General features: G+C 44.6%; 1 protein-coding gene across 1 annotated transcript in view; it reads left to right on the top strand.

Moving 5' to 3' along the window:
• Nucleotides 1-1,094: 1,094 nt before the first annotated feature.
• Nucleotides 1,095-25,151, top strand: part of SLC38A1 (solute carrier family 38 member 1) — a 37,570-nt gene continuing 13,513 nt past the window's right edge. The window contains exons 1-6 of the mRNA XM_080634091.1: nucleotides 1,095-1,332; nucleotides 9,923-10,135; nucleotides 17,530-17,605; nucleotides 18,158-18,273; nucleotides 23,176-23,249; nucleotides 24,874-24,966. Of these exons, the coding sequence (XP_080490217.1) occupies nucleotides 10,017-10,135; nucleotides 17,530-17,605; nucleotides 18,158-18,273; nucleotides 23,176-23,249; nucleotides 24,874-24,966 (478 nt within the window). The 5' untranslated portion in view covers nucleotides 1,095-1,332; nucleotides 9,923-10,016. The remainder of the gene's footprint in view (nucleotides 1,333-9,922; nucleotides 10,136-17,529; nucleotides 17,606-18,157; nucleotides 18,274-23,175; nucleotides 23,250-24,873; nucleotides 24,967-25,151) is intronic.

The raw sequence follows: 25,151 nt of genomic DNA on the forward strand, positions 1-25,151 counted from the left end.
GGCCCTGCAAGGTTTATTCACAGGAGGAAGTGTTGAAAGAGGAGCCTTTGGCTTACTGACCTTGGGCAGCTAGCTCTTCCCATGGCTTCACTCTCATACTGGGATGATATGGCTCTCATCCTAGCAGGGTGTGGGGGTGTAATTAACTGTTTGCACAGTGCTTCACATTATTAGAACAACCCTAGTGAAAAGGAAAAGGCGGTATAAGCACCAAAACAGGAATCCTGTCCATGCAAAGATGGTAATTTGAAAACCACAGTTCTTTATGTGTGTCATCTGCCTTTCTGACCTGACATTTAGGAGACCCAGCAGTTGAACTTAGAGAGCAAACACCTCAAGAAGCTGGCGGCAGAGTTACTATGAGAGCTTCCCAGCAGCCATTCCCACTCAGTGGATGGCCAGGCAAACTGCCCCCAGGCCTGCACGCTCCAGCATCCTCACTCTTGTGATACCTCATGCTAGTTGTGCATTGTCTGGGGCGGAACCAAGGACTGCGGTCTCCAATCGTCAGCTGCAATGCCACCTTGCTTCTGGTTTGCTCGTAATGAGCTGGGGTCTTTCCCAAGCCAGTAAGCTCATACAATGTTTTCTAGAGATCAGCATGGAAACAACAAGCCGCAGCAAACCACCTGTGCATCAAATCTCCCTTTGTATCTGAGAAGCGTGTCTTGCCCCAGCTGGAAACGCTGTGACCCCCCGCACGAATGGCAGCATTTTCAGCATATACATTCTGAATGACGAAACAGGAAATTGGGTAACATGATGATGCCAGACTTTCCGTGGCCATTTCTGGGGAAACGTCACCAAAATGCGGCCCGTCTGCCAGGACGGGTTCTCCCATGGGCAAGCCGTGGCATAAAGAGAGACAGAAAAATGGTGGGTTTGTTGTAAAACGAGTAAACCCCTGGTTGCGATAAAAGGTGCTGAACCGGGCAGGGACGGGAGCCGGGGGTCCCCGGCCCGGACCAGGTCCGACCAGGCGGCCGTACGAAGGCGGCTCCTTGGGGCTCTGCGCCCCGGGGGGCACCGGGCGGCCCCAGCCCGAGCCGCGGCCCCGGCACGGCGGCGCGCCCCGCATGCTCCCGCCTGCCCGCCTGCCCACCTCCACATGCACACACCCGCGGCGGGAGGAGGAGCCGCATCCTCCTCGCTGTCTCCGTTTCACCAGTTTAATTCCCCCTCGTCCTCGCCCCCTTTTTCTTTATTTTTTATCTATATATTTTTTTAATTTCACTTTATTCTTATCACTGAAATTATTTGCCGGGCTCTCCAGCCGGCTCACGCCGAGAGGGTGGATTATTCCTCGGGGGATCCCCGCGGCTCCAGAGGAAGGTAAGAAGCAGCTGATGCAATCGGAGGGGGGGAACGGGGCCGCGGCTCCCCGCGCAGCCTTTGTCTGCGCGCCGCGGCCGCGCAGCGCCGACCGAGCCCGCCGTGGCCACGCTTTGTCTCCGCCGTGTGCGCAGTTTCGTGTGTCCACCAGCCCCCTAAAATGTGCTTCCCAGCCCCCTAAAATGTGCTTCCCAGCCCCCAGGCGCTACCTATTTCAACCCTAAAAATGCGCGCAGCGGGACAGGGAGGGGACGGGACCGGACGGGAGGGGGAGCGCAGAGGCAGCGCTGCGGCGGGGCAGGAGCGGGCGGCGGGACGGCGCCAGCCATGCGGCATCTCGCCGCGGCGGAGGATTTCGGGGCCCGCCGGGATGCTGCCGTAGCCAGGCGCTGCGGCTGGAAAACCCAAAGGCAAAGCCCAAGCCACGGCACCCGGCAGCTGCGGGCTTTCGGTGGCAGCGCCGAGATACAATGATAGTAATAAACGCGGTGCAAGCGCCGGGCCGCATGTGCTGCAGCCCCTGCAAGATGTGCGGCCGCGGGCGCAGCCCTGGCTCGCTGGGAGACGATCCTGCCTCCCTCTGCAGTCGAGCTCTGCCATAGGGGCAGGGGAAGTTCTACGGTATTCAGAAAATGCAGGCTGGGCCCACGGCGCGCAGGCGTGTGTGTGTGTCTGCCTGTCTGTCTGTCTCGTGTGTCTGCGTGTGTGTGCGTTTGCCCGTAAACGCATAGTAGCAGCTGAGCCGCCCGATTTTGGTGAGCCGAAGGCGAGAACAAAAAGGCGCAGATTCGAGTGCCAGGAGAGGTATTCGTTCACGTGTACATGCGCCCAGCTTGCTCTCTGGCCGAGGGCTTGTACCGCTGTTTGCAGAGTTTGTAGTACAACCTGTAGCAAGGATGTACGTCCTTGTGAGAGGAGGACATGTGTAAACCCGTGCTTTGTTTAAGTGACATTGGGAGGACCCAAGTAAACCCCGTGTTTGGCAGCTGGGCTTATGGAAGACGAAGCTATGATCTGCTTGTGCCTACACGCGCATGACCTTCAGCTATTCATGGACTGCTTTGAGGCATTTCTACTAACCTCTGTTTGTAATGGTAGCAACCTGTGCTTTATGGTGCTTCATTCACTGTTAGGTTTGTTTGGGTTTTACATGCGCTTGAAAGGCAAAATAACACGGAGCAGCTGTTGTTCTAAAAGTAAAGTATTAGAAAAAGATCCCTGTTGATAGAGAAAATACATTCTGGAAGGGAAATAAAAAAAGACATCTGAGTCTAAGTGTCTTAAATTGGAAGTAAAAAGAGCTGCAGGGGGAGAAAGAAAGCATCCTTCCATCTAACTTACTTCACTTGCCACCAAAGCACCAACTTTGTTTAAAAAGCCTGTAAAAGGAAATTCCATCTGTTGCTGAAGGACACAGAGTATCAATAATTGCCCTTTCAGGAGTTGGAGCCCCCCTGAATTTGTGCTGAAATCCACTGGCAAAACCTGTCTGGAATCTGGGAATTGCCATATTTCTGGTGAGCAGAGGCCTTCTGCCGCGGCTCAGTGGAAATTCACTGACTAAAATGGGATCTGCTTCACTGTCGTGTAGAATGACTCCTATTTGACTTTGCCTTTTTGGAAGGCTTTTTTTCTCTTTGAGAGGCACCATAGGGAGAGCACTTCACTGAAGCACGCTGCAGCGTACTCTGCCTTGTCGCTTGAGACTCTTTGTGCTGTGGTTGGACCAACGGGGCTCTCTGGCCTAGGTGAGGACAGGAGATGTGTTGGCAGTGAGCACCATGCTCCACATACCCCTGTGCAGAGGATTATGCTCTGAGTTGTTCAAGGCTTTCCGCAGGCTGCTGTAGAACATGGAGGATCCATTGTCCTTCATATCTAAATCCTGCTTTTTAAAGGGTTTTAAAGGATGGAAGGGGAGTCAGGGTTCTCTCAGCTGCTCTGCTTGCAGGATGCTCATCCTGGGTCTCTTCTACATTTCCTTGGTGTTTTCTGGTTTTGGGGTTTGTTCTTTACCAGGGGAAGAGTGGTGACTGAGCAGAACTAGGACTGTCCTTCCTCTTCTGCTATCCCCCATCTTCTTCTCAGCTTGCCCATTGCTGTAGAAACATGCTTAGCACATAGTCTGACAATAACTACTGCTTTAAAATGTGTATTGTGAAGGCAAAAGAGATGTTGTGGGAATATTTAAATATTCTAAGCCAGAATTCCGTTTCCTTTCAGATAGGTATTTATTGCTGTGACCAGTCCAAGAAGTTTAAGCAGCCAATCTTGGGAAAAATGGCAGCTTTTCCATGTTGAAAGTGTTTCAGGGCCCTTTTGCAATTAACCCTCATAATATTTGTGTAAGCTTATCAGGTAAATATCACTCTGAGTCTCTTACAGTCAAGAAAACTGAAGCAAAGAAATTACTTGTAAACCGGGGTAGAAGGAGAAGTGAATTACATATGAACTTGTGCAAAGGGTTCTTCCTCCTGTAGTACAAACTTTGTTTTAAATGAGGGTTTCAGAGCTGCTATTTAGCTCATACACATCTGGACAGTCTGTTCCATTGCTGTAACCCATAAGCCCGACTCATATGGCACTTCCACTTTCTGTGGAAGACAAGAGTTCGTTCATTTATGCCTCTGTGTTCCAGGATCTCTTCAGCAAAACCAAGACTGTTGAGAGGATTTCACAGAGAAACATAATTAGGAAAAAATGTGACTATATTCCTGTGCCAAATGCCTTCCCTAAATTGACTGGGATGGGCTCAAAACAAAAATGTACTTAAAACCATTTTCCTTTATGGCTCATCTTTAAGTGTTTTGCCTAAAGTAATGAATCACTGGGTGAATCAGGCTGGGATTTTATGATTTCTTATTTGCCTGCCTTTGATCAGCTGAGTAGCCTGTCGAGACTTAATTTGGGACTGTCTTCCCTTTCTGTATGGCAGCGTTGGAAGGGCAGCATGGATGGAGAGCGATGGGACAGAGCATTTTTCCTGTTGCAGTGCAAGATCACGCAGTACCTAGGGAAAGGTTGAGAATTTGTTCTCATGGCTTATTTTTCACAGCATCCTTTTCTAAGCTTCCTTCTCAAGACTTGTGTCACTTGGTTGTTCCCCCCCCCCCCCCTTATCCCTTAACTGTTTCCATCCCATGGGGGTTATGTGTGAGGAGCCTGGAAATGAATGGTAATGGCTTGCAGCCACCAAGCACACAGCTGCCGCAGCTGGAAGGCCCACGTTGCCAGTGGGCAGCATGGGTGCATGCCAGCACCTCGGTGGTTCCCCATGATCCCCTCGAGCCCACCAGTGGCCGTGGGGCCAGGGTGAATCCGCTTCCTTCCACCACTTCCTTCCACCATCAGTCGGTTGCAGCCTGCTGCAGAGGGACAGCACCGAGGAGCTGGAGGCAATGACATTTCAAACACTGCAGATGTTTGCTCAGGGGATGTGAGTCAGTCTTTAATTTCCAAGCTTTTTGTTATCTCAGTGGCTCTTCTCTAATCTCTCCATTTTGTCCTTCCTGTAGATGGGGAGTAAATCGGCAGCTTTATGTTCCAGATGTCAGGTGTCACTAAATGCTGAACAAAAAGGAGGTAGTGGCTTCCCCGCCTCCAACGTGATACTGTTACGTATAAAGCCTATTATTGCTTTTTATCATTTAAGTGAATAGTCTGTACACAGAGTTTCAGGCTTAGTTTTCATTATTTATATCCATGGTGTCTTACTGGTCGTATTGCTCTTCTTTGGAAGAACTTGCAAAAGTACAAGCAAAGAAAGGCGTATCACATCGGGGGCTTTGCAGGAATAAAATCAGCTTGTGTGAAACTCAAGCGCTGGATTCTGATGACTCGTAACAGACCAGGAGGAATTCTTGTCAGAACTCCCTTGGAGATAAAAATTGAGTCATATTGCAACTTTAAAGCAAATTATCTTGAATTCCATAGTTAAAATTGCATAGTGTGTCTTGGGTGTTTGCCATCCCCGAGACTGTTCTACTGCAGGAAGCACTCAGTGAATGAAATGCCCGGTGAGTGTGCAAGGGCACATGACAGAAAACATACCCAGAGACAGGTGAGATGGTGTCCAGCCCAATCACTTATCCAGATGCCTCTCACACACTGGGTCAGCTTTTGGGCGGCCATGTGTCTTCATATGGCACTTTTTTAACGATGTCACTTACAGGATAGGAGAAAAACTGGCCTGTGAATTAAGCCATCACCATTACCACCAGGAGCGATGATGTTACTATTAAAAACACAACTCTAGCAAAGTATTTGCTGACATTATACCTCTTCTGGGTACTGCCCAGAAAGAATTTGTGCTTGAGCCAGCAGAAAACATGAAGTTAGATTGTCTGTATTGCCATATTTTCTTGAGTACAAACTTTTTGAGCCCCTTAAACTGCTGGCGTGGAATTTTAACAGTCCAGAAAACTGGAGTTGCAGAGATTTATTGGTTTTGTTGATGTTTCAGTCAGCAACAGAGAAAATTACCCCAGTTCTTGGAATGTGTTTTAATGGCTTGTGAAGGTCTCAATGTCCTTGAGAAAAATAAACTCTTTTTATCTTCTTGTGTCATCTCACAGTCCTCCTTCTGAAGTCTGTGACCAGTTGTGATCTTTCCCATATTCCGTAAGGAGCACACAGTGAATGAATTATCCATAATGGGTTTTACAAGACATGTCATGGGAGGTTTAAAGCCAAGCTCCTAGGCCAGAGCAGTGCTTTTTTTACTAAACAGAGGGGCTGGATCAGCTACCAAACACAGACTTTGAGTTTGCTTTAGAAGGATCACTAGCGCTTTCCTGGTTTTCTCTCAGGGTGATTCCCTGCTTCAGGAAGGAATGTTTGCCCATCCAAGTAGAAATGTTTGAAGTAAGAGCAAAATTCGTGTTCATTTACTGTCTATGTGTCTGGAGAGAAAGGTTTGATGGCAGGTCTCTGGAAGTTTTCATTTTGAGAGGTTTAAGGCTGGGCAGAGTAGTAGGCACAGTGACTGGGAGTGACTGGGATTGTTGCAGTCACTCCTCAGATGGTTATTTACTTCTTTTCAATGTGAATTAGGAATAAAGCTCAGCCTGGGAACTTTTGCCAACACAGCATTTTTATTTTAGTTTATTTCATGACATTTCTTGAATGAAAAGGCCTTAAAAGTACAAGTATTACCTTGCTGCTTCCAATGTAGCTCAGCATCAGCATATGATGAATCTTCATTAGTTGAAGCAATTTTTTTTTCCTTCCCACAGCATTAGCGGTGCCTACACTTGAGATGGTGACATCCTTAGTTCAGCTATCCCAGTGTGGAAGCTCCCTTTCAGGAGCAAGGCCAGGATGGATTGCCCTCTGGCAGCGCCATGCTCCTCTGTAAAGGCCAGATGATGAGCTTGAAGTGGATACTTCACTTGCAGGGAATCAAGCTGGCTGACACGAACCTACCTACCCTTTGGGACTGTAGATTTTATGTAGACGCTGAGATTTGTCACATCCATGAACTTGAAATTTGAAACAGGTGATTTGGTATGAAATTTGTGTGACCACCTGTACTCCACTGACTATGGAGGAGGCCTGGTGTGATCAGCAATGACAGAGTTTGCTCTCTGTATATCTAAGGTAGTTACCTTTGCAAAAATAAGAGATTTGCATAGTGGGTTTTTTTTCCAGGTATCACACCTCTATCACCCTTTCCCACTGAATCTGCAAGTACTTCACAAACTGAGTGTTATTGTCACTATTTCAGCTTAATTTTACTGATAGAGGTGCTAAGGACAAGTTGATTATCTTTTGCCAAAGATTTGCAATGAGTTCATACCATGACAGTAAAAGTTTCAGTCCCAAGCCTTACCACTTTCTCTCTTCACCCTCCTTGTGTTTTGGCACTGAGATCAGCTTTACTTGTGCTTCAAAATGGAATGCATTATTTCACTCAACAATATTTTTTTTATTGTTTCAGGGTTTTGGTTGGTGTTTTTTTTAGTAAATCACTTAACCTGAGGCAGATTGAAAGATGTGTTTGCTTCAGGAGAAACTTGTCTGCCTGAAACCCAGGATTTGATGGAATGATTGCTGATGCTTCAGGTGGCACTACTAGCACCAACTTTTCACTCTGTCTTATAGAATCATAGACTGGTTTGGATTGGAAGGGACCTTAAAGATCATGTAGTTCCAACCCCCTGACGTGGGCAGGGACACCTTCCACTAGACCAGGTTTCTCAAAGCCCTGTTCAACCTGGCCTTGAACACTGCGAGGGATGGGGCAGCCAGAGCTTCTCTGGGTAACGTCTTCCAGTGTTCCAGCATCCTCATAGTAATGAATTTCTTCCTAATATCTAATCTAAATCACCCTCTTCAAGTATAAAGCCACTCCCCATGTCCTGTCACTACTTTCCTGTGTAAAAGGTCTTCATTCAGTCAGTTTTCTGTGGGATCCAAGTTTGGGTTAAAACAAAAGAAGGCTGTCACTTTTGCACTGCAAAGATTCCTTGTGAACAAAGCAGTGAGCTGTTTTCCTGCCAGTCCGGCCTTGCAGCATTTCAGCTTCAGAGGGGCAGAATGGCAAAGCAGGATCTGCACATCAGTGAGCTGTGAAGTTTGCTCTCCAGCACGCTGTTTACCTCACAAGAGGGCTCATTTCAGCACCTGCTTTTGAAACACTTAACGGGGAATTTATTAAGCAAAGGCAATGTCAGGGCAGTTCTGAAAACGCTTCTGGGGGACCAAAGGGAAAGCTTCTCCGCTTGGATCTTAGACGAACCTTTACTCGGATGTTTAAATGCCAGGGGATGCAGATCTTGGTGCAGAGGTTGTCAGGTCTATTAAGGAATTGTTTGTTTTAGGAACTCACAGTCACAAAAACTTTAAGGATTCAGCGGGCTCGGTCCTTGCCACCTTGGCAGTCGCCATCTCCTGTGGCTTTATCCTTTTGTAAGAAGGATCGTGCTTCTCTTCCAAAATAGGTAGACTATTTTATCCCTGCAGCCTCTGGGAAGACGGTTCCAGAATGTCACTGCTAAGGCCACCCTCTGCTTGCTGTCTGCTTTTATTTATCAGCAGCCTGGATCCTTTTTGTTTCTATTGTGCTGACATTTTAATACCCGAGCGGTCGCTCCCCTGGTATCTGTAGTGGAAATCTCTTCTGTAGAGGAGTTGAAAAGGTCCCAGCTCACATCCGCCCAGCACCATCCTCTCACCAGGCTAGACCAGCCCCTGTCTGCCACGTGCTTAGTTGCTCCTTCAGTATAAAAGAGCAGGTCCTGCCTTACTGTAAGCCTTGAGGCTAGCTTTTAAACCTGAAATTTGGCCAGTTTGGGCTCTTGAGGAAATGTTAAGAGCGCATGTAAACTTCAAAACTGCATTTCTGAGACAGTGTTTTGAGGGAAAAAACCTGCTCGTTTGCAAAGCCCTTTTCTGTGAGGTGGGGATGTGGTATAAACCAGAAGTATTGGGTCCTGTACACTTAATTTGAAACGGGCAGATAGCGTAACTGAACAAGTGAACTACTTCCCTCTGCCTTGACATAATACCTGCAAGAACCGGGGATGCTCCTGCTTCTCTGGTTGCATGTGAGCAGTCTGATGGGTTTGAGGTAGCCCTGAGAATTGAAAGATATTCCCAGATTAATCTGGCATCTGAGCGCTCACCACGTATCCCAGGGTGAATAGCTGTTTGGCAGTATTGCAGGAAATTCATTCACAACATGAGAACCGGGAGAGTTGTGGTGCAGGAGCTTCGTTGTGAATAACAGCCTGTTGCCTCAGCACCACGCTGGGGTTGTAGCTCAGCTGAGAGTGGTCAAACTCTGGAAAATAGTGGTCTTTCAGTTGATTTGCATTGCTGATGAGGAAATATGTCACTGTAGCAGGCTTGCCTGGTCTGCCTTTGGTGATGTTCCTGGTGATTTATGAAACACCTCGATCAGAGGAGAGATTGCGTGATCCCCAGATAATAACTGCTGGACACTAGATACACATTACTCTCTATTCCTGTGATACATGAGCTTAGGGATTTGGTTTGGTCTGTTTCTGTCCTTGTTCAGAATAAGCTTAATCATACGCAAACCGTCCTACGCACATCCTCTTTACCAAAACCCTGAACATATTCAAATGCCTGGAATACAGATATTAGTAGAACAGAGTACTAGGACAACTCTCTCGCTCTGTTCCATACACTTAGCAACAGCATGGACACCATATATCTGATATTTTTAAGTAAGAATGGAGAACATACAGAAGACAAATACTAAATACTGAAGTGGGACTTAGACAATCAAATCGGTTTTATTCCTTAATTTGTAGGTGGTTAATCTTTTTTTCCTGAAACAAAGAGGACTCATTTGCTCATTAGTTTATAAATACAAGTACCCCCTTCAGCAGCAGGTTGTGAGACCATGTGAATTTGTGAGGTTAGTGAAGTTGATCTCATTACTACTGTTACAGGTTGCTACTGTTCCGCACTGCATTTGGGTTATAAGCTGAGGTCCATCTAACAATAAAAACTGGTTGGTGAGGATGGTCCCTCTTGTCCAGATTTCACTGGTTTATTCTGGTAACGCTGCCTGCTGTTGGTGGTATCCATCTCGTGGGTTTTCTTCTTGTGTTTTATATAGGTTGCTGACACTGTGGCTGCAGTTTACTCACCAGATACCAACCAAACACTAATATTTGGAGAAACACTTGGATCGGTACTGTTCCTCACCCAGGATGCCTTTCAAAGCTGGATTAGAACTGACTGAATTGCAGAATATGACTGTCCCTGAAGATGATAACATCAGCAACGATTCAAATGATTTCACAGAGGTGGAAAATGGCCAGATAAATAGGTGCGTATTTTTCCATTGACATTGCCTGTGCTGAGAAGCACACTGTTTAAAACAGCATTCTAATATATATGTCTTGAATTATTCATTACCAAGTCATGCTCTGTTTGAAGATGTAATTTGAATTTCATATGTGACATCTGTTGGGCATAGGCTGCAACAGCAGATAAAGCAAACAGAGTGGCAATTTATTCATCGTTTTGAATCTTTCAAATTAGTCTTAATAAGATGCACAAACATATAATGTAGCAAAAAGCCAACATTTTGAAATGTCTGCTTGCACACAGCAAAGGACTGATAATAATTAATGCAATTAGGCCCGTGGCACACTCTGGGGCGAATCTCTTTTGTTGACCTTTGATCTCCGATATGACAGTTTTGACCTGCCTGGCCACCTCCATGCATCCAAGCTCCTGGAGATTTTACAAGCTCCTCGCTGGCAGCACACGTAGTCCTGGTCCATGTTTGCAGTTTGGCAAGTTAAACTGGGCAGTGGCTGCCGCTCCCTGGGGATGGCAAGAAGATGGTAAAACAGAGACTTGCACCTAACTCATATCAAGTTTAAAAAATGCACCTATTTGTCAATATCGGTGAAAATCACTAGGTTTGTTTAAGTTGTTGGGATACTGACTTTTCCTATAAGCTGTACAGTCATTTTCAACGAGCAGCCTGTTCCACCTATGGGTGGTTCTTCAGGTCTTCCTACCAGCTTCCAGCAGGTGCTGAGGTGTCCTGTTTACAGCAGAAACCTGCTGGCAGACCCCTATTTGGGTTTTGCAAGCTGTAAAATGAGAAGATTGTTTTTTGATCAAACTTCCTGTTCAATTATTGCAAACCAAGGTGGAGCCTGTGCCCGCACAGGGACCCAGTCATGCCCAGCACTGGTGCTGCTGAGAAGCCTCTGCTGGCACATCCCCCTGCTCCTTTACTGCTGGGTTGCCACTGCCTGGGTTTATGGTCTCTAAAAATCTCTTCTTTGGCCCTTTCTTCCTTTTGGCAGCAGCTCTTCCGGAGAAACTCACTTTATGATGTAAGAACAAAGTTAAGAGCTGTTTTTTCCCAAGTGAGGGTAGAGTCATAAGGCTCTTGCAGCCATACAGGTGGATAGGGAGCAGCAATAAGCACCTGCTTATTCCTTATGTCCATACCATGCATGCAGCAAAACCAGTTGGCCATACCCTGGGACCGAGTGGGGCGCCCTGGCTGGTGACATGGGTGACCCCCCAGCAGGAGGGTGCCAGCCTGTGTTGCCCATTGCCTGCTATGGGGAAGTGCTGGCGCGGCCGCCAGCCGTGTGGTGTGGCAGTGGGACCACAGCGCAGCTGCGCTGGTGCAGATTAGAGCTGGTCAGGAATTTTCTGATGCAACTGCTTTGATGGAAAGTGCCAAAGTGAAACGCAAACCACTTCTGTTAAAGAAAAAAATACCCTGCAACTTTGCCAAAACAAAACAGTTCCAGTACGAACCTGCTCGCTTCCCTGCTGGCTCACTTCGCAAAGCGAGATGCTCAGGGGCTGACAGTGGTGAATTCTCTCCCTGGAGCCTGCCGAGGATTTATATCCTCGAGAGAAAGAGTAGCTGCAGTGGGCTGGCTGCGCCTCGCCTCCCCAGCTTGTTGGCTGGTGCCACCAGTAACTGTTATGGGGAAAAACCCTGTTAACACTTCATCTCAGTGAGTGTTTATGGAGGGTGGAGAGGGAGCGTGCCGTATGTGCCTGATCCTCTGCGGTCACAATGAACTTTGTGGAGTTAGGGCGTAGTAAGCGTGGCAAGGTCTGGGTTGGGTCCGCACTGCCTACAAAGGGAAGAAGAAAAGTGGGTGTCAGAAACTCAGAGGGAGAATTTCTGACTACTGCTGTGGCCATTAGGGCAGATGAACATATTCCACAGTTTTACATTCCTTTCTGGGTAACCTTTTTCTTCTGCAGAGCATCATTTGGTTGTAGGATGTAGCCCATTAAAGTTGTCTGTTATCTCTGCACTGGAGCAGCCCCGTCAGCGTCCCCTGGGGCTCAGCCACCCATGGCAGCTGCCCTGTGCAAGCATCTCTGCACCAATATGGGTGATGAGCAGGCGAGCAGACCCGGCTCTGTACATCCTGAAAGGATGTGGTTATTCTCTTTCCATGACTACTTTGGCAAACACCTTATCTCCATGGAATAAGAGGTTAATGGGTGTATGGAAGAACACATTTTGGCATATGGTGCAAGGTCTTGTGAAACTGCGAAGTCCATCACAATCCATGGGAATTTTTCCATTGATTTCACTTGAGCTTTAGATTAGATCTGTAATTTTCAACTAACTTGTTGTTGCTGTTTCAACCTATTTGATTTTACACACCCTATTCCATTTTAAACACTTTTTTTTTCCTCCCAGTGCATCATTTTTCAAGCTCAATGTAGAGCAGAGTTTTTAAAGATCTTTTGGAGAGGAAACATCAGGGAGAGGCTGATTCCAGGTCTGGTTGTAAATTCCCAATAATTCTTCATTTTGGAAAAGAATTCTCTATATTCGTTTGGATTTGCATCCTTTTCTGGGCCTAAATATGCAGTTATATATGCAGTTGTATGTAGAAAGGGGATGTAGATTGGAAGGGGCTATACTTGGAGGGGTTTTTCTTTGTACAAAGATACTAAATTTCTTCTGAGGATGTCAATAAAGAGACTTGCAACAAAGCCGGACATGGATTTGGTGACTTTTAACCATGTATCGTGGCTTTAAAACTTTGCTATCTTTGCACATAACTGAAAACCAGCATTTAGATGACCTGCTCCTTACCCGTAACTATTCTGATGCTTTCAGGAAGCTGATGGCTGAATGCCTGTCTTGTTTTACAGCTACTAGTAAGTTTTCAGCACTCTTTGTTCAGGTTACAAAGTTGTTAGACCAGATACGGTCCAAATTTCATGGTGTAAATCAGACCAAGGCTGCTTCTGCATTTCTTGTTCCTGCCTGCCCTGGAAATTTCTGCTGTTGCTCAGGTTAGCGCTCAGTTTAAGAAGCTGCCTAAGGGTAAAGTTCTGTCATCTTGGCAAAACTAGCTTTCCCTAACAAATGTTTAAGGCATTGTCAAATATCACTTTAATTTAATTATGTTTAAACGTATCTGAGATGGATAAATGGTTTTTGACTAACTGCTTTGCCAAAATGGTTAGCTTGGGGATATCCCCTTAATGAAACATTTCTCATTTAAGTCCTCTAATACATAAATCTTGGAAACCATAGTTAAGCATGCTCCTTTTAAAACCACTTTATCAGTAAGACTAAGTTTCTGCTTTGGACTGAATCAAGCCAGGAGAAGAATTAGATGAAGAAATTCTTTCCAAGCCAACCATGAGGCTTCCTGCATTGCGAGGATGAGCTAATCATTTTTTGGCCAGGGTGTTCTATTAATACCTCTGAAAAGTTTTGTGTAAGTTGTTCATACTCATCCATGATGTGGGAAATGCAATAGGAAAGCAGAAACATATAAGAACAGGTTATGTCTTACAATGATGAGTAAAGTGTGTGAAATGAAGACAGCAAACAGCGCAAATGGATTTTGTGCTTGTCAAGGAGTCAGAAGGCTTTGATGGCACAGACAATCCTACTGCGCATTTCCACAGCACCTGTCACAGTGGCCTCTGGTCCTCGGGAAGGCCAGGAGAGGCTGGAGTAAACAGTCATTTCACTTCATTCGTATCATATTTATAAAGATCAAATGTACAACGTTCTGTGTCAGTGAATAGCTTGTTTCCTAAGCGCATCTATTGAGCAGAGCAGATGCGTGTCACAGTTTAACAGAAATTCCAGTATTCCAACATATGTTACTTTACATGTGCTATGGGGGGGGGGGGGGGGGGGGAGAACCCACCCTGAAATGAAAAAGGAAATGTTTATAAAAAAGCAAAATCTTGGGAAAAATTGTTTCTGATGAATCAATGAATCCATTGGATTGCCTTTTTTATGTAACTTCAGTAATACATTCCATTTATTGAAAACTTAATCTGTCATTTGATGCATCTGTGCCACCTACCACGCATAGTCCTGAGGCAACCTTCTCATCCAGACTTGCAGGTTAAGTTGCCTGCAGTAGCAAGTGCAGCACAGACTCCGGACCAGGCAGACCCCACATCCTGCACCTTTGCAGCGCTGCAGCAGGCAACCACCCTGGGGCTGGGAAACAAACCATACAAAAGCTGGGTGCAGTGCTGTGTACCTCATGATATGGAAGCACAGCAGCCACATTCGTGTGCTTGACTTTGCCCTCCCATATGCATCACACAGCATAGATGGAGAAAAATGTGCAGTGTGACGTGGTAAATGTGGGGTGGATGGAGAGCCCAGCTTGGAATAGAGGATGAGATGCTGGACATCAAGCCTGGTCTTTTTTAATGTAGGACTAACACAGAAGAAGGTACTTTGGATCGATCTATCAAATCAAACTAGTTTCCTTAAAATCCCATCCAGAAGGTAAAAAAATGTGTTTGCACGGAAGATACCAGTTCTGCAGAAGCTGTTTACTGTGTCAGAAGTATTCTAACGGAAAGTCCCATGGTTGCTTTATATTCAGGCAGTATTACTCAATTGTTGTCTTGTATCATGTGTTAACAACAATTTTCATCAAACTTTAATACCAGGTGGCAATAATAATAGTATTTACAAATGTGTTATTTCTGTAATTATTAAGGGGGCTGGAGAGGGATGAGGAGAAAGGGGGGGCAGACAAGTTACTTCTATCTGAAGTCTGACAAAATCTAAAATGACACATGGTCTCTGTAAAGAAGTCGACAGATGTTCCCAGCAGCCCTTACAAATCCAAAAGAGACAAAACTCTTCTCTGTGCTCCTGCCTGTACAAATTGCCTGCGGAGTGTTTCGAGAGAGTTGGAATGTCTGTTTCAAACCTTTCACACTCTGCTGCCCGCATTCAAGAGATGGGCTTTAAACAGACATGAAATAGAAAAGCACATGCTCGGAATCAGGTTGAGATTTGATTCTGTGAGGATGAAATACCTACACAGTGAGCTTTGGAAAGTTAATTTTGGATCAGTCTGTGTTAGAAGTGGTTGGTTTTCACTTCTTAAAACACTGGGGGAGGTTCAGTCATCTATTCCAACTGCGTCAGGGCTGGTAAATGTGGCACAGTGTCTACATTTTGTAGCAAATTAGTTGCTGAATTTAGTGGTTTAAAAAATACAGAGGAAGCCTATAGTTGTTTTTTATTGCTATTAAGGAAGTCGAAGCAGACCAGTGGCCAGGAGTCAAAGTTGCAACCAACCTATCAGAAATAGTCCGTACATTTTGCCAGCTGTGCCTGGATTTAAGGGATGAACTCAAAATGCACATGGAGCACACAAAATGGTGAAGACACAGAGCTCAGTGTGTCAGTTGTGGAAGCTAAGTCAGCAGCATTGCAACTGCATGATCTTGGCGTACGCTTGGAAGCTGCGCTACTATGCATCACTAGTAACTAGGTCACAGCTGGGGTAGTAGGGAAGCTTGGTAGAGCTTTGTCTGTCTTGAGTTTGCAGTTACATTATGAGGCTGAATACAGCTGGATGTACTCAGTGATGCAGAGTCTTGAGTCACAGTTTGAACTATGCACCCCTGGCCAGTAGATGTTCCCAACGGAGGGAAAGGACCAGCGGTGCTGCTCTTTGTGTTCAGCGCATTGTTTGTCTGTTTTAATTTAAGAGCCACCTCTATTCACCTACAGCAAGAAAGGTCTCTGACACTTGGTGACAGCCCCTGGTTAGGTATGAAACATGTACAATGGCTGACGCATTAGTGAGTGCAGCCTAAAACCGTCTGTGGATTAGCAAAGATGCCAGGGACTTAATTGTACATAAACATTCAAAAGATGAAAAGCTGAAAGAATGCTTTATACAAACTAAAATATTTGCTGAGAAAAGATCTGTGAGAAAATAACAGCTCATCCAAACCAGTATTGTCGTAAATCCCAAAGATACCAACAGAGCTGCAGGAGGCAAATCTTGTTCTGGTGACGGTGAGTTCCTAAATGTGGATAAATCAAGGACACAGGACAAGTAAAGGATGGAGAGAAAAAAACCCTGTTTGTTCCATGTTTCCATGCACAGAAGTGTATCATTTTGCAATGTGGTGAATTCAGTACTGAGTTTTGAAAGACACTTAAATGAAAATCAAGTAGCCCTGAGCCGTGCACTGACAGAGCACATTGCCTGGTTTGGGATAGTCCAGGCAGTGCTGGCTGTGTGCAGCACCTCTTACTCCTCTTAACTCCAGCCACACTGACCCTACAGTGGCAATTTAGGGATTTGCAGGGTGCTGCAGTGCCACCCATCACAGAGGGAACAGATAGGGTCTGTTAGGGATCCTTGGCAGAATGATGACAGCACTAAATGGTAGTTACAATTAAAGCTTTATTTCCTCAGGATATTATGATTATTGTAGCTCAGAAATTATTATTAGAATGGCACAAGATTCTACAAGCAGAATCAATTAACTTAATGATTTCTAATCACCTGGATTCTATGCAGATCAGATCAAATCTTAATACATGGTTTGCTGTATCACTGTAACAACCATAACCTAGACTTGTAAATCATATCAGTCAGTCAGTAAATCAAATCAATCAGTCCTCAGAGTAACCAGAGGACCGTGGTGGTGTACTTGACCACTGAGGGTCCTGAGTGTCACTGCCCAGCAGCAGCTCCCGTCCAAGTTCCCCACACAGGACTTGTACCTGCTTGGTTTTACAGACAATATAGAATCTGGGTGCTGTTACAGTCCCCTGTTCTGTGAGGGGGTCATGACCACTGCCCAGTGGGCTGGTTGCCTTGGGACACTCAAGGCTGGCAAGGAAAGGGAGTAATCAGACTGGAGCCCGGGAGTCTTGAGGCTGATAGGGAGGGGAAGAAGACATCTGTTTGGTTTGTCTGCTTGGTTCGCAGGACCTTCAGGGCCTGATTATGAGGGAAAGGGAATGAATACATGACCTGCTCAGTCACAGAATGGCTGTTCGCCTTGTGAAATGGCGTTAGTAATGCTAAGCACATGAGCAGGGGTTGGGAGCAGGGGATACCTGTCACACACACCTCTGCAGGACACTTGGAGAAGTGTCTCCTCTTAATGTCTGCAGATAGATTTCTTTCCCATCCACAAAACTGGTGCTGTTACTTTACTGAATCTTCTAAAAGACTTACTCTGTATATATACATTTATTCTGATCTTATGCTCGTGTTACCATTATTGATGCCCAACATACACTGGTATCAGTGAAGCCTAATCTGGCTCATTAAATAATTATGAGTCTGACCTCTTTTTCACATACAGTTTTTATATGTTGCGTATTTTGTAATCACATGCTGCTCACAGAATTAATGTGTTCACATTTCCTAAACACTTGCTGGAAATAAATCCTCTGGCTTCTTTCAGCAAGTTTATTTCGGATCGAGAAAGCAGAAGAAGTCTCACAAACAGCCACTTGGAGAAGAAGAAATGTGATGAATATGTAAGTCTCTCTTGCTGTTCTTTTCCTTGTCAAAGTGAATATGTTGTGTATATAAAGGGCCTTTAGACACGGTCTTCAGAAGTGCTGGGCACTCACAATTATAACTGAAATCCAAATTCCTGTAGGAACGGTCTGTGCTCAGCACTTTTAAATAGATAAATAAATAAGTAAAAATAACCCAAACAAACATTTTGGTCAAGTTGAGGCAAGGGAATACCTTTGGCCTGTGTTAGGCAGAAATCCTAGTGGGTCCTTATGGCCTTACAATATATAAATCAAGCACCTAAGATGTTTCACAGGCATAGCAAAAGATGGGGTTGAAACTGTAGTATGAGTTGTATATTGCCTCCACCATTTATGTCAGTTTTCAGCAGAGTGCAGCTGTGACAGTGTTCAGAGATACTTTTTTCTCTTTCAAACCTATTTTTATTAAGTCATTTCTATACCAGTAGTTACTTATATCTGATACACTGCAATATATGTGGAGTTTGAAGCACAGATGCATTTCCCTGCTTCATTCCAAGCTGTTGCTGACACGTTGGTCTTCTCCAGATTCCAGGAACTACTTCTCTGGGGATGTCTGTATTCAATCTCAGCAATGCAATTATGGGCAGTGGGATTTTGGGTCTCGCTTTTGCCTTGGCCAACACAGGAATTCTCCTTTTTCTGTAAGTATTTGCATGGTGAGTAGCTGATCTCTGTGCAGTTTCACTGCATTCAAAGGACATGCATGCTGCCATCAAGTGGAGGGATTTACGCTCCATCTGTAGTCAAATACAACATTCAAACCTGAAAGTGTTAGCTACAAGTTTTGGACTTGTTTTAGTCAAATCTTTTTTGGGGAAAAGCTACTACTTGTAATGCCAGAGCAAATCAAGTCCATGTTATTTGCTAACTGAGCCTAGCCAGGGGGTTTTCCTGTGGTCCATGAGCTACACATGCATCAGAAATATTCAGTAGTAATACTTGCAATTGGATAGTACCTAGTTCTTAGTCATGTCACAGGATCTCCACAGCTTTCATCAAAGCATGATGCAATAACTGCTTTTTTGAAACCAAGAAAAAGAATGAAAAAATGTTTATACTCATTTATATGTTCCATATAATATTTTCATCTCACTCCCACGGTTTCTTCAGTTTCTTATGTGAGAGTCTTTGAGAGCAAGCATAAACATAGCCAAGATTTTAGTATAAAAAAGAATTGAGGTAGAGTACTTAACTCCAGCAAAAAAAGAGGCATTCTGTAAAGGAGAATAGTATAGTTTAAGAGTGAAATGTTGCCACTGGATGAGTAAGACGGTGCTATTCTGTGTTATTCTGGATGATATGTTTCATTGTGAAAAGTGATTGTTAAGAAATCAGTTGGGAATTGTGTGCAGGTTTCAGTGATAAATGTTCATTGAGGGAAGAAATGAAATTATTTGCAATCTTTAAGAAGTGTTCAACACAGTTACTGAGCTTACAGATTACTCTTACGAGGTGTCATTTCTTAAATTTCAAATCTAAAAATCTTGAACTTTTGTTTTCTTCAGGGTTTGGGAAATATGAGCCCTGTATATAGCAAAGTAGATGGCCAAAGTGGTACATATAGCCATCTGCTTTGGGATTTTGTGCTCGGACAGCTACATCCGTGCTGCTAGCTTACAGTTTGCTGTGGTTGGGTAACATCCAGGAATAATCCAAGGACTTAATCCATTTACATCAAGAATGTACAAAGTCTCATAATCGTGGTGTCACTAAGCTAGGCTATAAAGTAGCTAGACTCTAATTTAGGTCTTTCTTATGCAAAGCAGCTGAGTTGATTTTGGTTTTGCTGCTTTCTCTTACCCAGTGCACTAACCTGTATGTGATATTCCCTATGATGCTCTGACAAGCACACACAGACTGGTGGTGACAAAAACTGCTGCCAGCAGGAAAAAAAAGTTCTTTCTCTTCAACCATGTTACCTCTTCTGTGATAACAGTGTCTCAGCCAAGCAGCATGCTCAGCTTCTCCTTCCTGCTCCACTTTTCTATAATCTCATCCTCTTCTCATTCTTCCAGCAGTTTTTCATGAGAGTGAAGTGAAATGTGAAATGTGTTTGCTCTAAAGGATGTAAAAGGCAATTTCTTTTAAGTGAAATAGATCAGACCAGTGATGCAAACACCAGAGGCACTTCTAACATCGTGTGATGGTGACTGGGCTCCTCTTGGCCTGAGTAGTGAGTGTGTAGATCTGTACCACCACATTGTTCAAAAAACTGCCAACCCTGAACGTAGAGATTTTATACGGTAAATAACAGCATTATTCTCCACAGAATTAACTGTGTGTATTTAAAAACGGATAATTGGTTTTGTTAGCTTTGTAATGCCTTTAGATCTGTTGGCCTGGAGGTAGACCAGCCTGCTGAGATCAAAGGTAAGGAAGCTAGCAGGACCTAACTGACCATGCTAGGAGAGCTTTCCCCTTTGAAGCCTGGGGATACAGGATCCCGATGTGGTGTCTGCAGTTACGCATGAAAGTTGAACTCCTTTAAATGTTCTTTTATCATGTGACAATCTCAAGAGTTAAAACTAGTCCATTAGTGGTAGATTTTTTCTCACACTCATTTAGTGTATCTTTCTCATACATGTATAGTTCTGTTGTCGCTATCACAGGTAGATCTTAGAACCATTTCTGCGTTACAAGTGATTAGAGTCCTAGCAATACTTTCATTTTTGCACATTAGAAAACACTTAAATTCATTGTTCTTGAGTGGCACAGATGTGGAAAGTTTCCGTGTTGCTTTGTCTAGTATTGGCTTGCACCATCCCTGAAACATAGAGGTGGAAAAACTAAAGGAGCATTTTCAGCACTAACAAAGCATACCCAGCCTGATTTCCTCTCACACCTTTTAGGCTCCTGCAGTGTGAAGTATACGCTGCCATGCATACCTGAATCGGTTCAGATCCTATACTCTTGGCATAAGACATGCAAAATAAATATGGCAATGAGTATATACTCTCACATCCTATTTGCATAACTTGGTGCCATTGCGAAATGTCATGATTTCTAGGCAAAACAAATGTGGTAGGAACTGAGAGGAACTTAATCCCAGTGCTGTTGCTATCTACACCCTAGCCAAAGAAGAGCATTGTTTTCTGTATGCAAAAGGAGAGAAAACTTCACTGCAGAACGATGGCACGAAAGGCTTGGGAAGTTGGGGATAGGCCAGGCCAGGCAGGGATGGCAGGAGCACTCATTGCTGCCTGTGGTTTCATCTTAGAGAGCCAGGACTAGAGTGATGGATGGTGCTGCAGAGACTTACGGGCCAGCTGAGTGCAAGATCATCCTGCCGTGCCATGGCACTGCACATGGTCTGAAAAGCCCTGCTGAGGCACAGGGCCTTGTTAGATGAGGTGTAGTATGAGACTACAACCGAAGTTTCACACTGCATTCTGCAGCTGCTTCTGCTAGGGTTGGCTGGAAGCAGCCATAAAGCCGCAGCCAACTCCTCCAGAGGCGTAGGGCAGACCAGACCCTCTGGGAGGCTGTGCATTGGCAGACGCCATGCTCTGCCACACTGTTCTGCACCCCATGCCTTGTGTGGTTTGGAGCTGTTCTGTGCAGTAGGGCAGGTGACAGCACAAGCCTCACAGGTCTTCTGCCTCTAAAGCCTGGGACTGGACAAGAAGGCCAGGGACAGCACAACCAGTTTCAGCTGACCTGGAAATATGGCAGCTGGGAGCAAACAACAGTGCAACTGCAGAACAGTTTGTTCTTCACAGCACTGTATGAATCCTCTGCCCTAAACTGTTTATTCTGGATCTGCTGGGAGGAGGTGACTTTCGTATGTGCTGGTCGCTTGCATAGCTGCCAGCACTTCTTTAAAAGCAGGCAGAATGAAAAGTACAGGAGTGCTCTTGGGCCTGCAGTGCGAGCTCCCCTGCTTCTGTTTTGAATTTGTGCAGAGCGAGTGGCATGGACATTATCATTCCTATCCAAGGGGCGGTTCTGGCACGAATATTCCTGTCCATACCACAGCCCTAACACAAACAAGTTTTATATACAGCGCTAATGGAAATGCCAAGTGTCCCTGCAAGAACCCTATGGGGAGCTAAGGACCACAGATCAGATAAATACCTGGCTGCTTGGGAGTGTTATTTTTACCGCTGCAGAGGCTCCATGAGCTCAGTGCCTGAAAAACGGGAGCTTTTAATATTAAAATAAACTCCGTGCTGGCATGCAGAGCAGGAGCCATTTGGGGCTGGAGTGAGTCAGCCCAGCACAGAGCATAGGGGAGCTGTGAGCACCATGCCTGCAGGCAGGCAGGGGTGTAACAGCTCTGCAGGGAACGCGAGAAATGAAGCAGTGACCTCAGCCAGTGCAATCTCCCTTCCCTTCTCCACCTTCTTGAGGAGAAACACCCTTTGGGCTGTACGAAGAGTGTGTTGTTATTGTCAGCCATCACTCTTTGTGGGCAAAAGAGCAGTTCCTCCTGTCGCCTCTTTATGTTTCTCCCTTCTCTGGCCCCAAGAAACTTGTGGGTCATTATTTGGCTCTAAAGTATTTCTAGTCTAAGATATTAAAAAAAATGGGAGGAAGAGGCTTCTTATCCTGTTCTTTCCTATGAAAAAAATGTGTTGCTGCCTATCTATAGCAGCAGCTTGTTTTCTGTTAAATCTTAGGCTTGTTTTTCTTGGTGTCCTGAGGGTAGTTGTCATAATAAAGAGAGGAATTGCCAGCAGATTGTCTGAATGCTCTTCACACACATCATGAAAACATCATCAGGTCTTTGTGTGTCAGAGTGTTGGAGAGGAAAGCACACATGGTGCTTGGCTCCAAGACACAGAGCAATGAGCAAATGTGGTTTTATGCACTTAGCCCCCAGCACTGACTAATTATCATTTGTGCCAGGTTCCCTACACAAACAGTTTGGTCATTACTTCCTCCAGTTCTTCTACATGAAGTCAAATTGTGGATGACAGCAGAGCAGGAGTGGCATCAGTGAGGGAACATCAGTCGCCACCTGAACAAAGGATAAGCCTTTGGTTTCTGCCTTTATTCCCAAGGGAAGCCAGTTGAGCCTTAACTCCCCTCCTCTTCCCCCTGCTTGTGCACTGGGAGGCACATAACTATTTGAGCACCTTTTTGACAGCACATGAAACATGGGAACAGATGCTTCCATTTGGTATGGAAGTTCTTAAATAGATGACTTTCCTTCTAAATTTTTACCTGCTTCCAGAAAAAAAAAGCTTTAGAGTAGGTGGTGAGGGACATACCTGGCTCATCCCTGCTCTGATTGAATCTTAATTCCTATCTGATAAGACATCTTTATTCTTGCTTCTTTCAATATGGGGAGATACAACTCACTGACAGGCTGCTCTGCTGTCTGACATGGTTGAATCCCTCTGTGTGCAGGGCTTTCTGCCTGCACTGTGGTGTGGTGAAACTGTGAATAGTAAGTGAATCACATGTATTTTTAGAGCTTTTTGCATTGTCACAAGAGTGAAAAAAATATCTTGGAATCAACGGGAATATGACCTGACATGAAATACTGCAGTGTTAGAGCTCAGCTCTTACAGTAAGCTTTATTTTCTGTTCTTTTGTAGGCTGCTCTTGGTTTCAGTGACACTGCTGTCTATTTATTCAATACATCTCCTGTTGGTGTGTTCAAAGGAAACAGGTAATTTAAGATGTTATTATACTATTTCAGTAGACTTGTAAAGAGCAAGAGATAAAAAGTGCTCATATAAGGCTGGGTGCTTTGTGTAAGATGGAATTTCCATCGCTTTGCTGACACAATGGAAAAGCCTAGCACATTTTGGGTCAGAAGTCCAGAATTAACAAGAATTTATGACATGTCAATGGAGAACAGCGTGTGACCGTCACTACAGAGGGAAAAACTTACTATAATGAGTGAATTTTGCTACCATGAAATGTTGTCTTCAGTGAGCTAGAAAGAACAGCTCACAGTTTCTTTGCATTACAAAACCAATTGCAAATGAAATGTTATGAATCTTTGCCTATGGTGAAGCTTACCTGGAAATACAGTTTGTCCTTAATGGTTAGCGTGAAATTCCTGATAGCCTTTGTGGTACAGTGGGAGGCTTCCTACAGGATAAAAGGGAACTGTTTCTCCAGAGAGAAGTGTATCTGTAGGCAAAATATATTCTAAACACAGAAATAGGAAGTAACCTACAGTGTTACGTGTCACTGTGCTCAGAAATCTGAGAGACTCTTCCCTTGGGAAACAGTATCTGAAGCTAGACTTTTAAAATTACCTGTGCACGAGAGCACTGTAATATTTTAATGTGTAATTTGGACACACATGAGTTACTATAATAGCAGGTATTACGCAGCATAGGTTGCAACAGCCTGTTTAAATTAGGTACATATGCCTAATTGTGGACATTGGTGCCCTCTTAGTTCTCAGAATCTAAGCCCTGTTTCTATGCTGCTGTTACATTTAAGCTCGAACCTTCTGTTTATACAAGTTTCAAAGCAGAAATGTCAGCTATAAAGAAATACGGAGAAAACTAAACAATGGGATGCATTTTAAAAATCATTGTTACAGTGCAACATCTGCAATATTTCTCTCTTTCTGTTCTCATATTCACAGTGTCCAGTATTTCTCAGCCTAAATCACAGCGAAGCAGAAGAACATTTAAGACAAACTAATTAATAGAGTGGTTTCTCAAGCTTGACAGATATTGAAAAGTTTTAGTTATAATTTACACCTCTCCCTGCTCTTACCAAAAACATACCACACTGAGAATTTGCAAGTTAAGGCTTCCTCATTAGAAGTTGTAAATCATCCTGTAAACAGTGGCTGCCCTCATTTGGATCATTTAGTCAAAGCAAGCAAATTGCAGAATTGCAGTTACTGTGTCTGCTTTGGCCAGGCTGCCAGTGCTGACTTGTGGATCCTACTGTACCAAGGTCTGTCTGGAGAGGAGGCTTTCTACGTCACTGTCATTGGGGACGCAAACCTAATATCCCCAGATGGGGATACCAGAACTTAACATGTTACTGAGGTATAGACAGACTCATTAAAGGGGTGTAAAAGCTTCACTAAGAGCTTCAGTTTCAAAAGTGCCTGGTAGCCAATGATAACATTTACAGACGTCAAGACAACATTCCTACATAAGTTTCAGCCCTAGTAATTACAAGAGAGCTTTCTATTTACTTGCAAAAGGCAGATATGGCTGCACAGATGGGTGATTTGCTGAAAAGGAAGCGTAAGAGTTTCAACCCAGCAGCTGTCACCAGTGTATTTGTTACCTTTCTCGTCCATTCTTTAAATGCAGGCTGCATGGTGTATGAAAAGCTGGGTGAGCAAGTCTTCGGTACCCCAGGGAAAATGCTTGTCTTCGGATCTACATCTCTCCAGAACATTGGAGGTAAAGGAGATGAGGGACATTAAAAAACAAAACCCAGAAATGTCTTAATTTTACAGCTACCAACCAGTCAGGTTCCTCCTTCTCTTGGTGACGCCTTGGGATCTTCATGCTCCTCAATATTCCTGTGGCTAACACTTTGCATCCAGCCTTTTAAATGTGCTGTATTAGTGGATGATCAGTAGTTT

This window comes from Psittacula echo, assembly GCF_963264785.1.
Source record: "Psittacula echo genome assembly, chromosome: 1".
NCBI lineage: Eukaryota > Metazoa > Chordata > Aves > Psittaciformes > Psittacidae > Psittacula > Psittacula echo.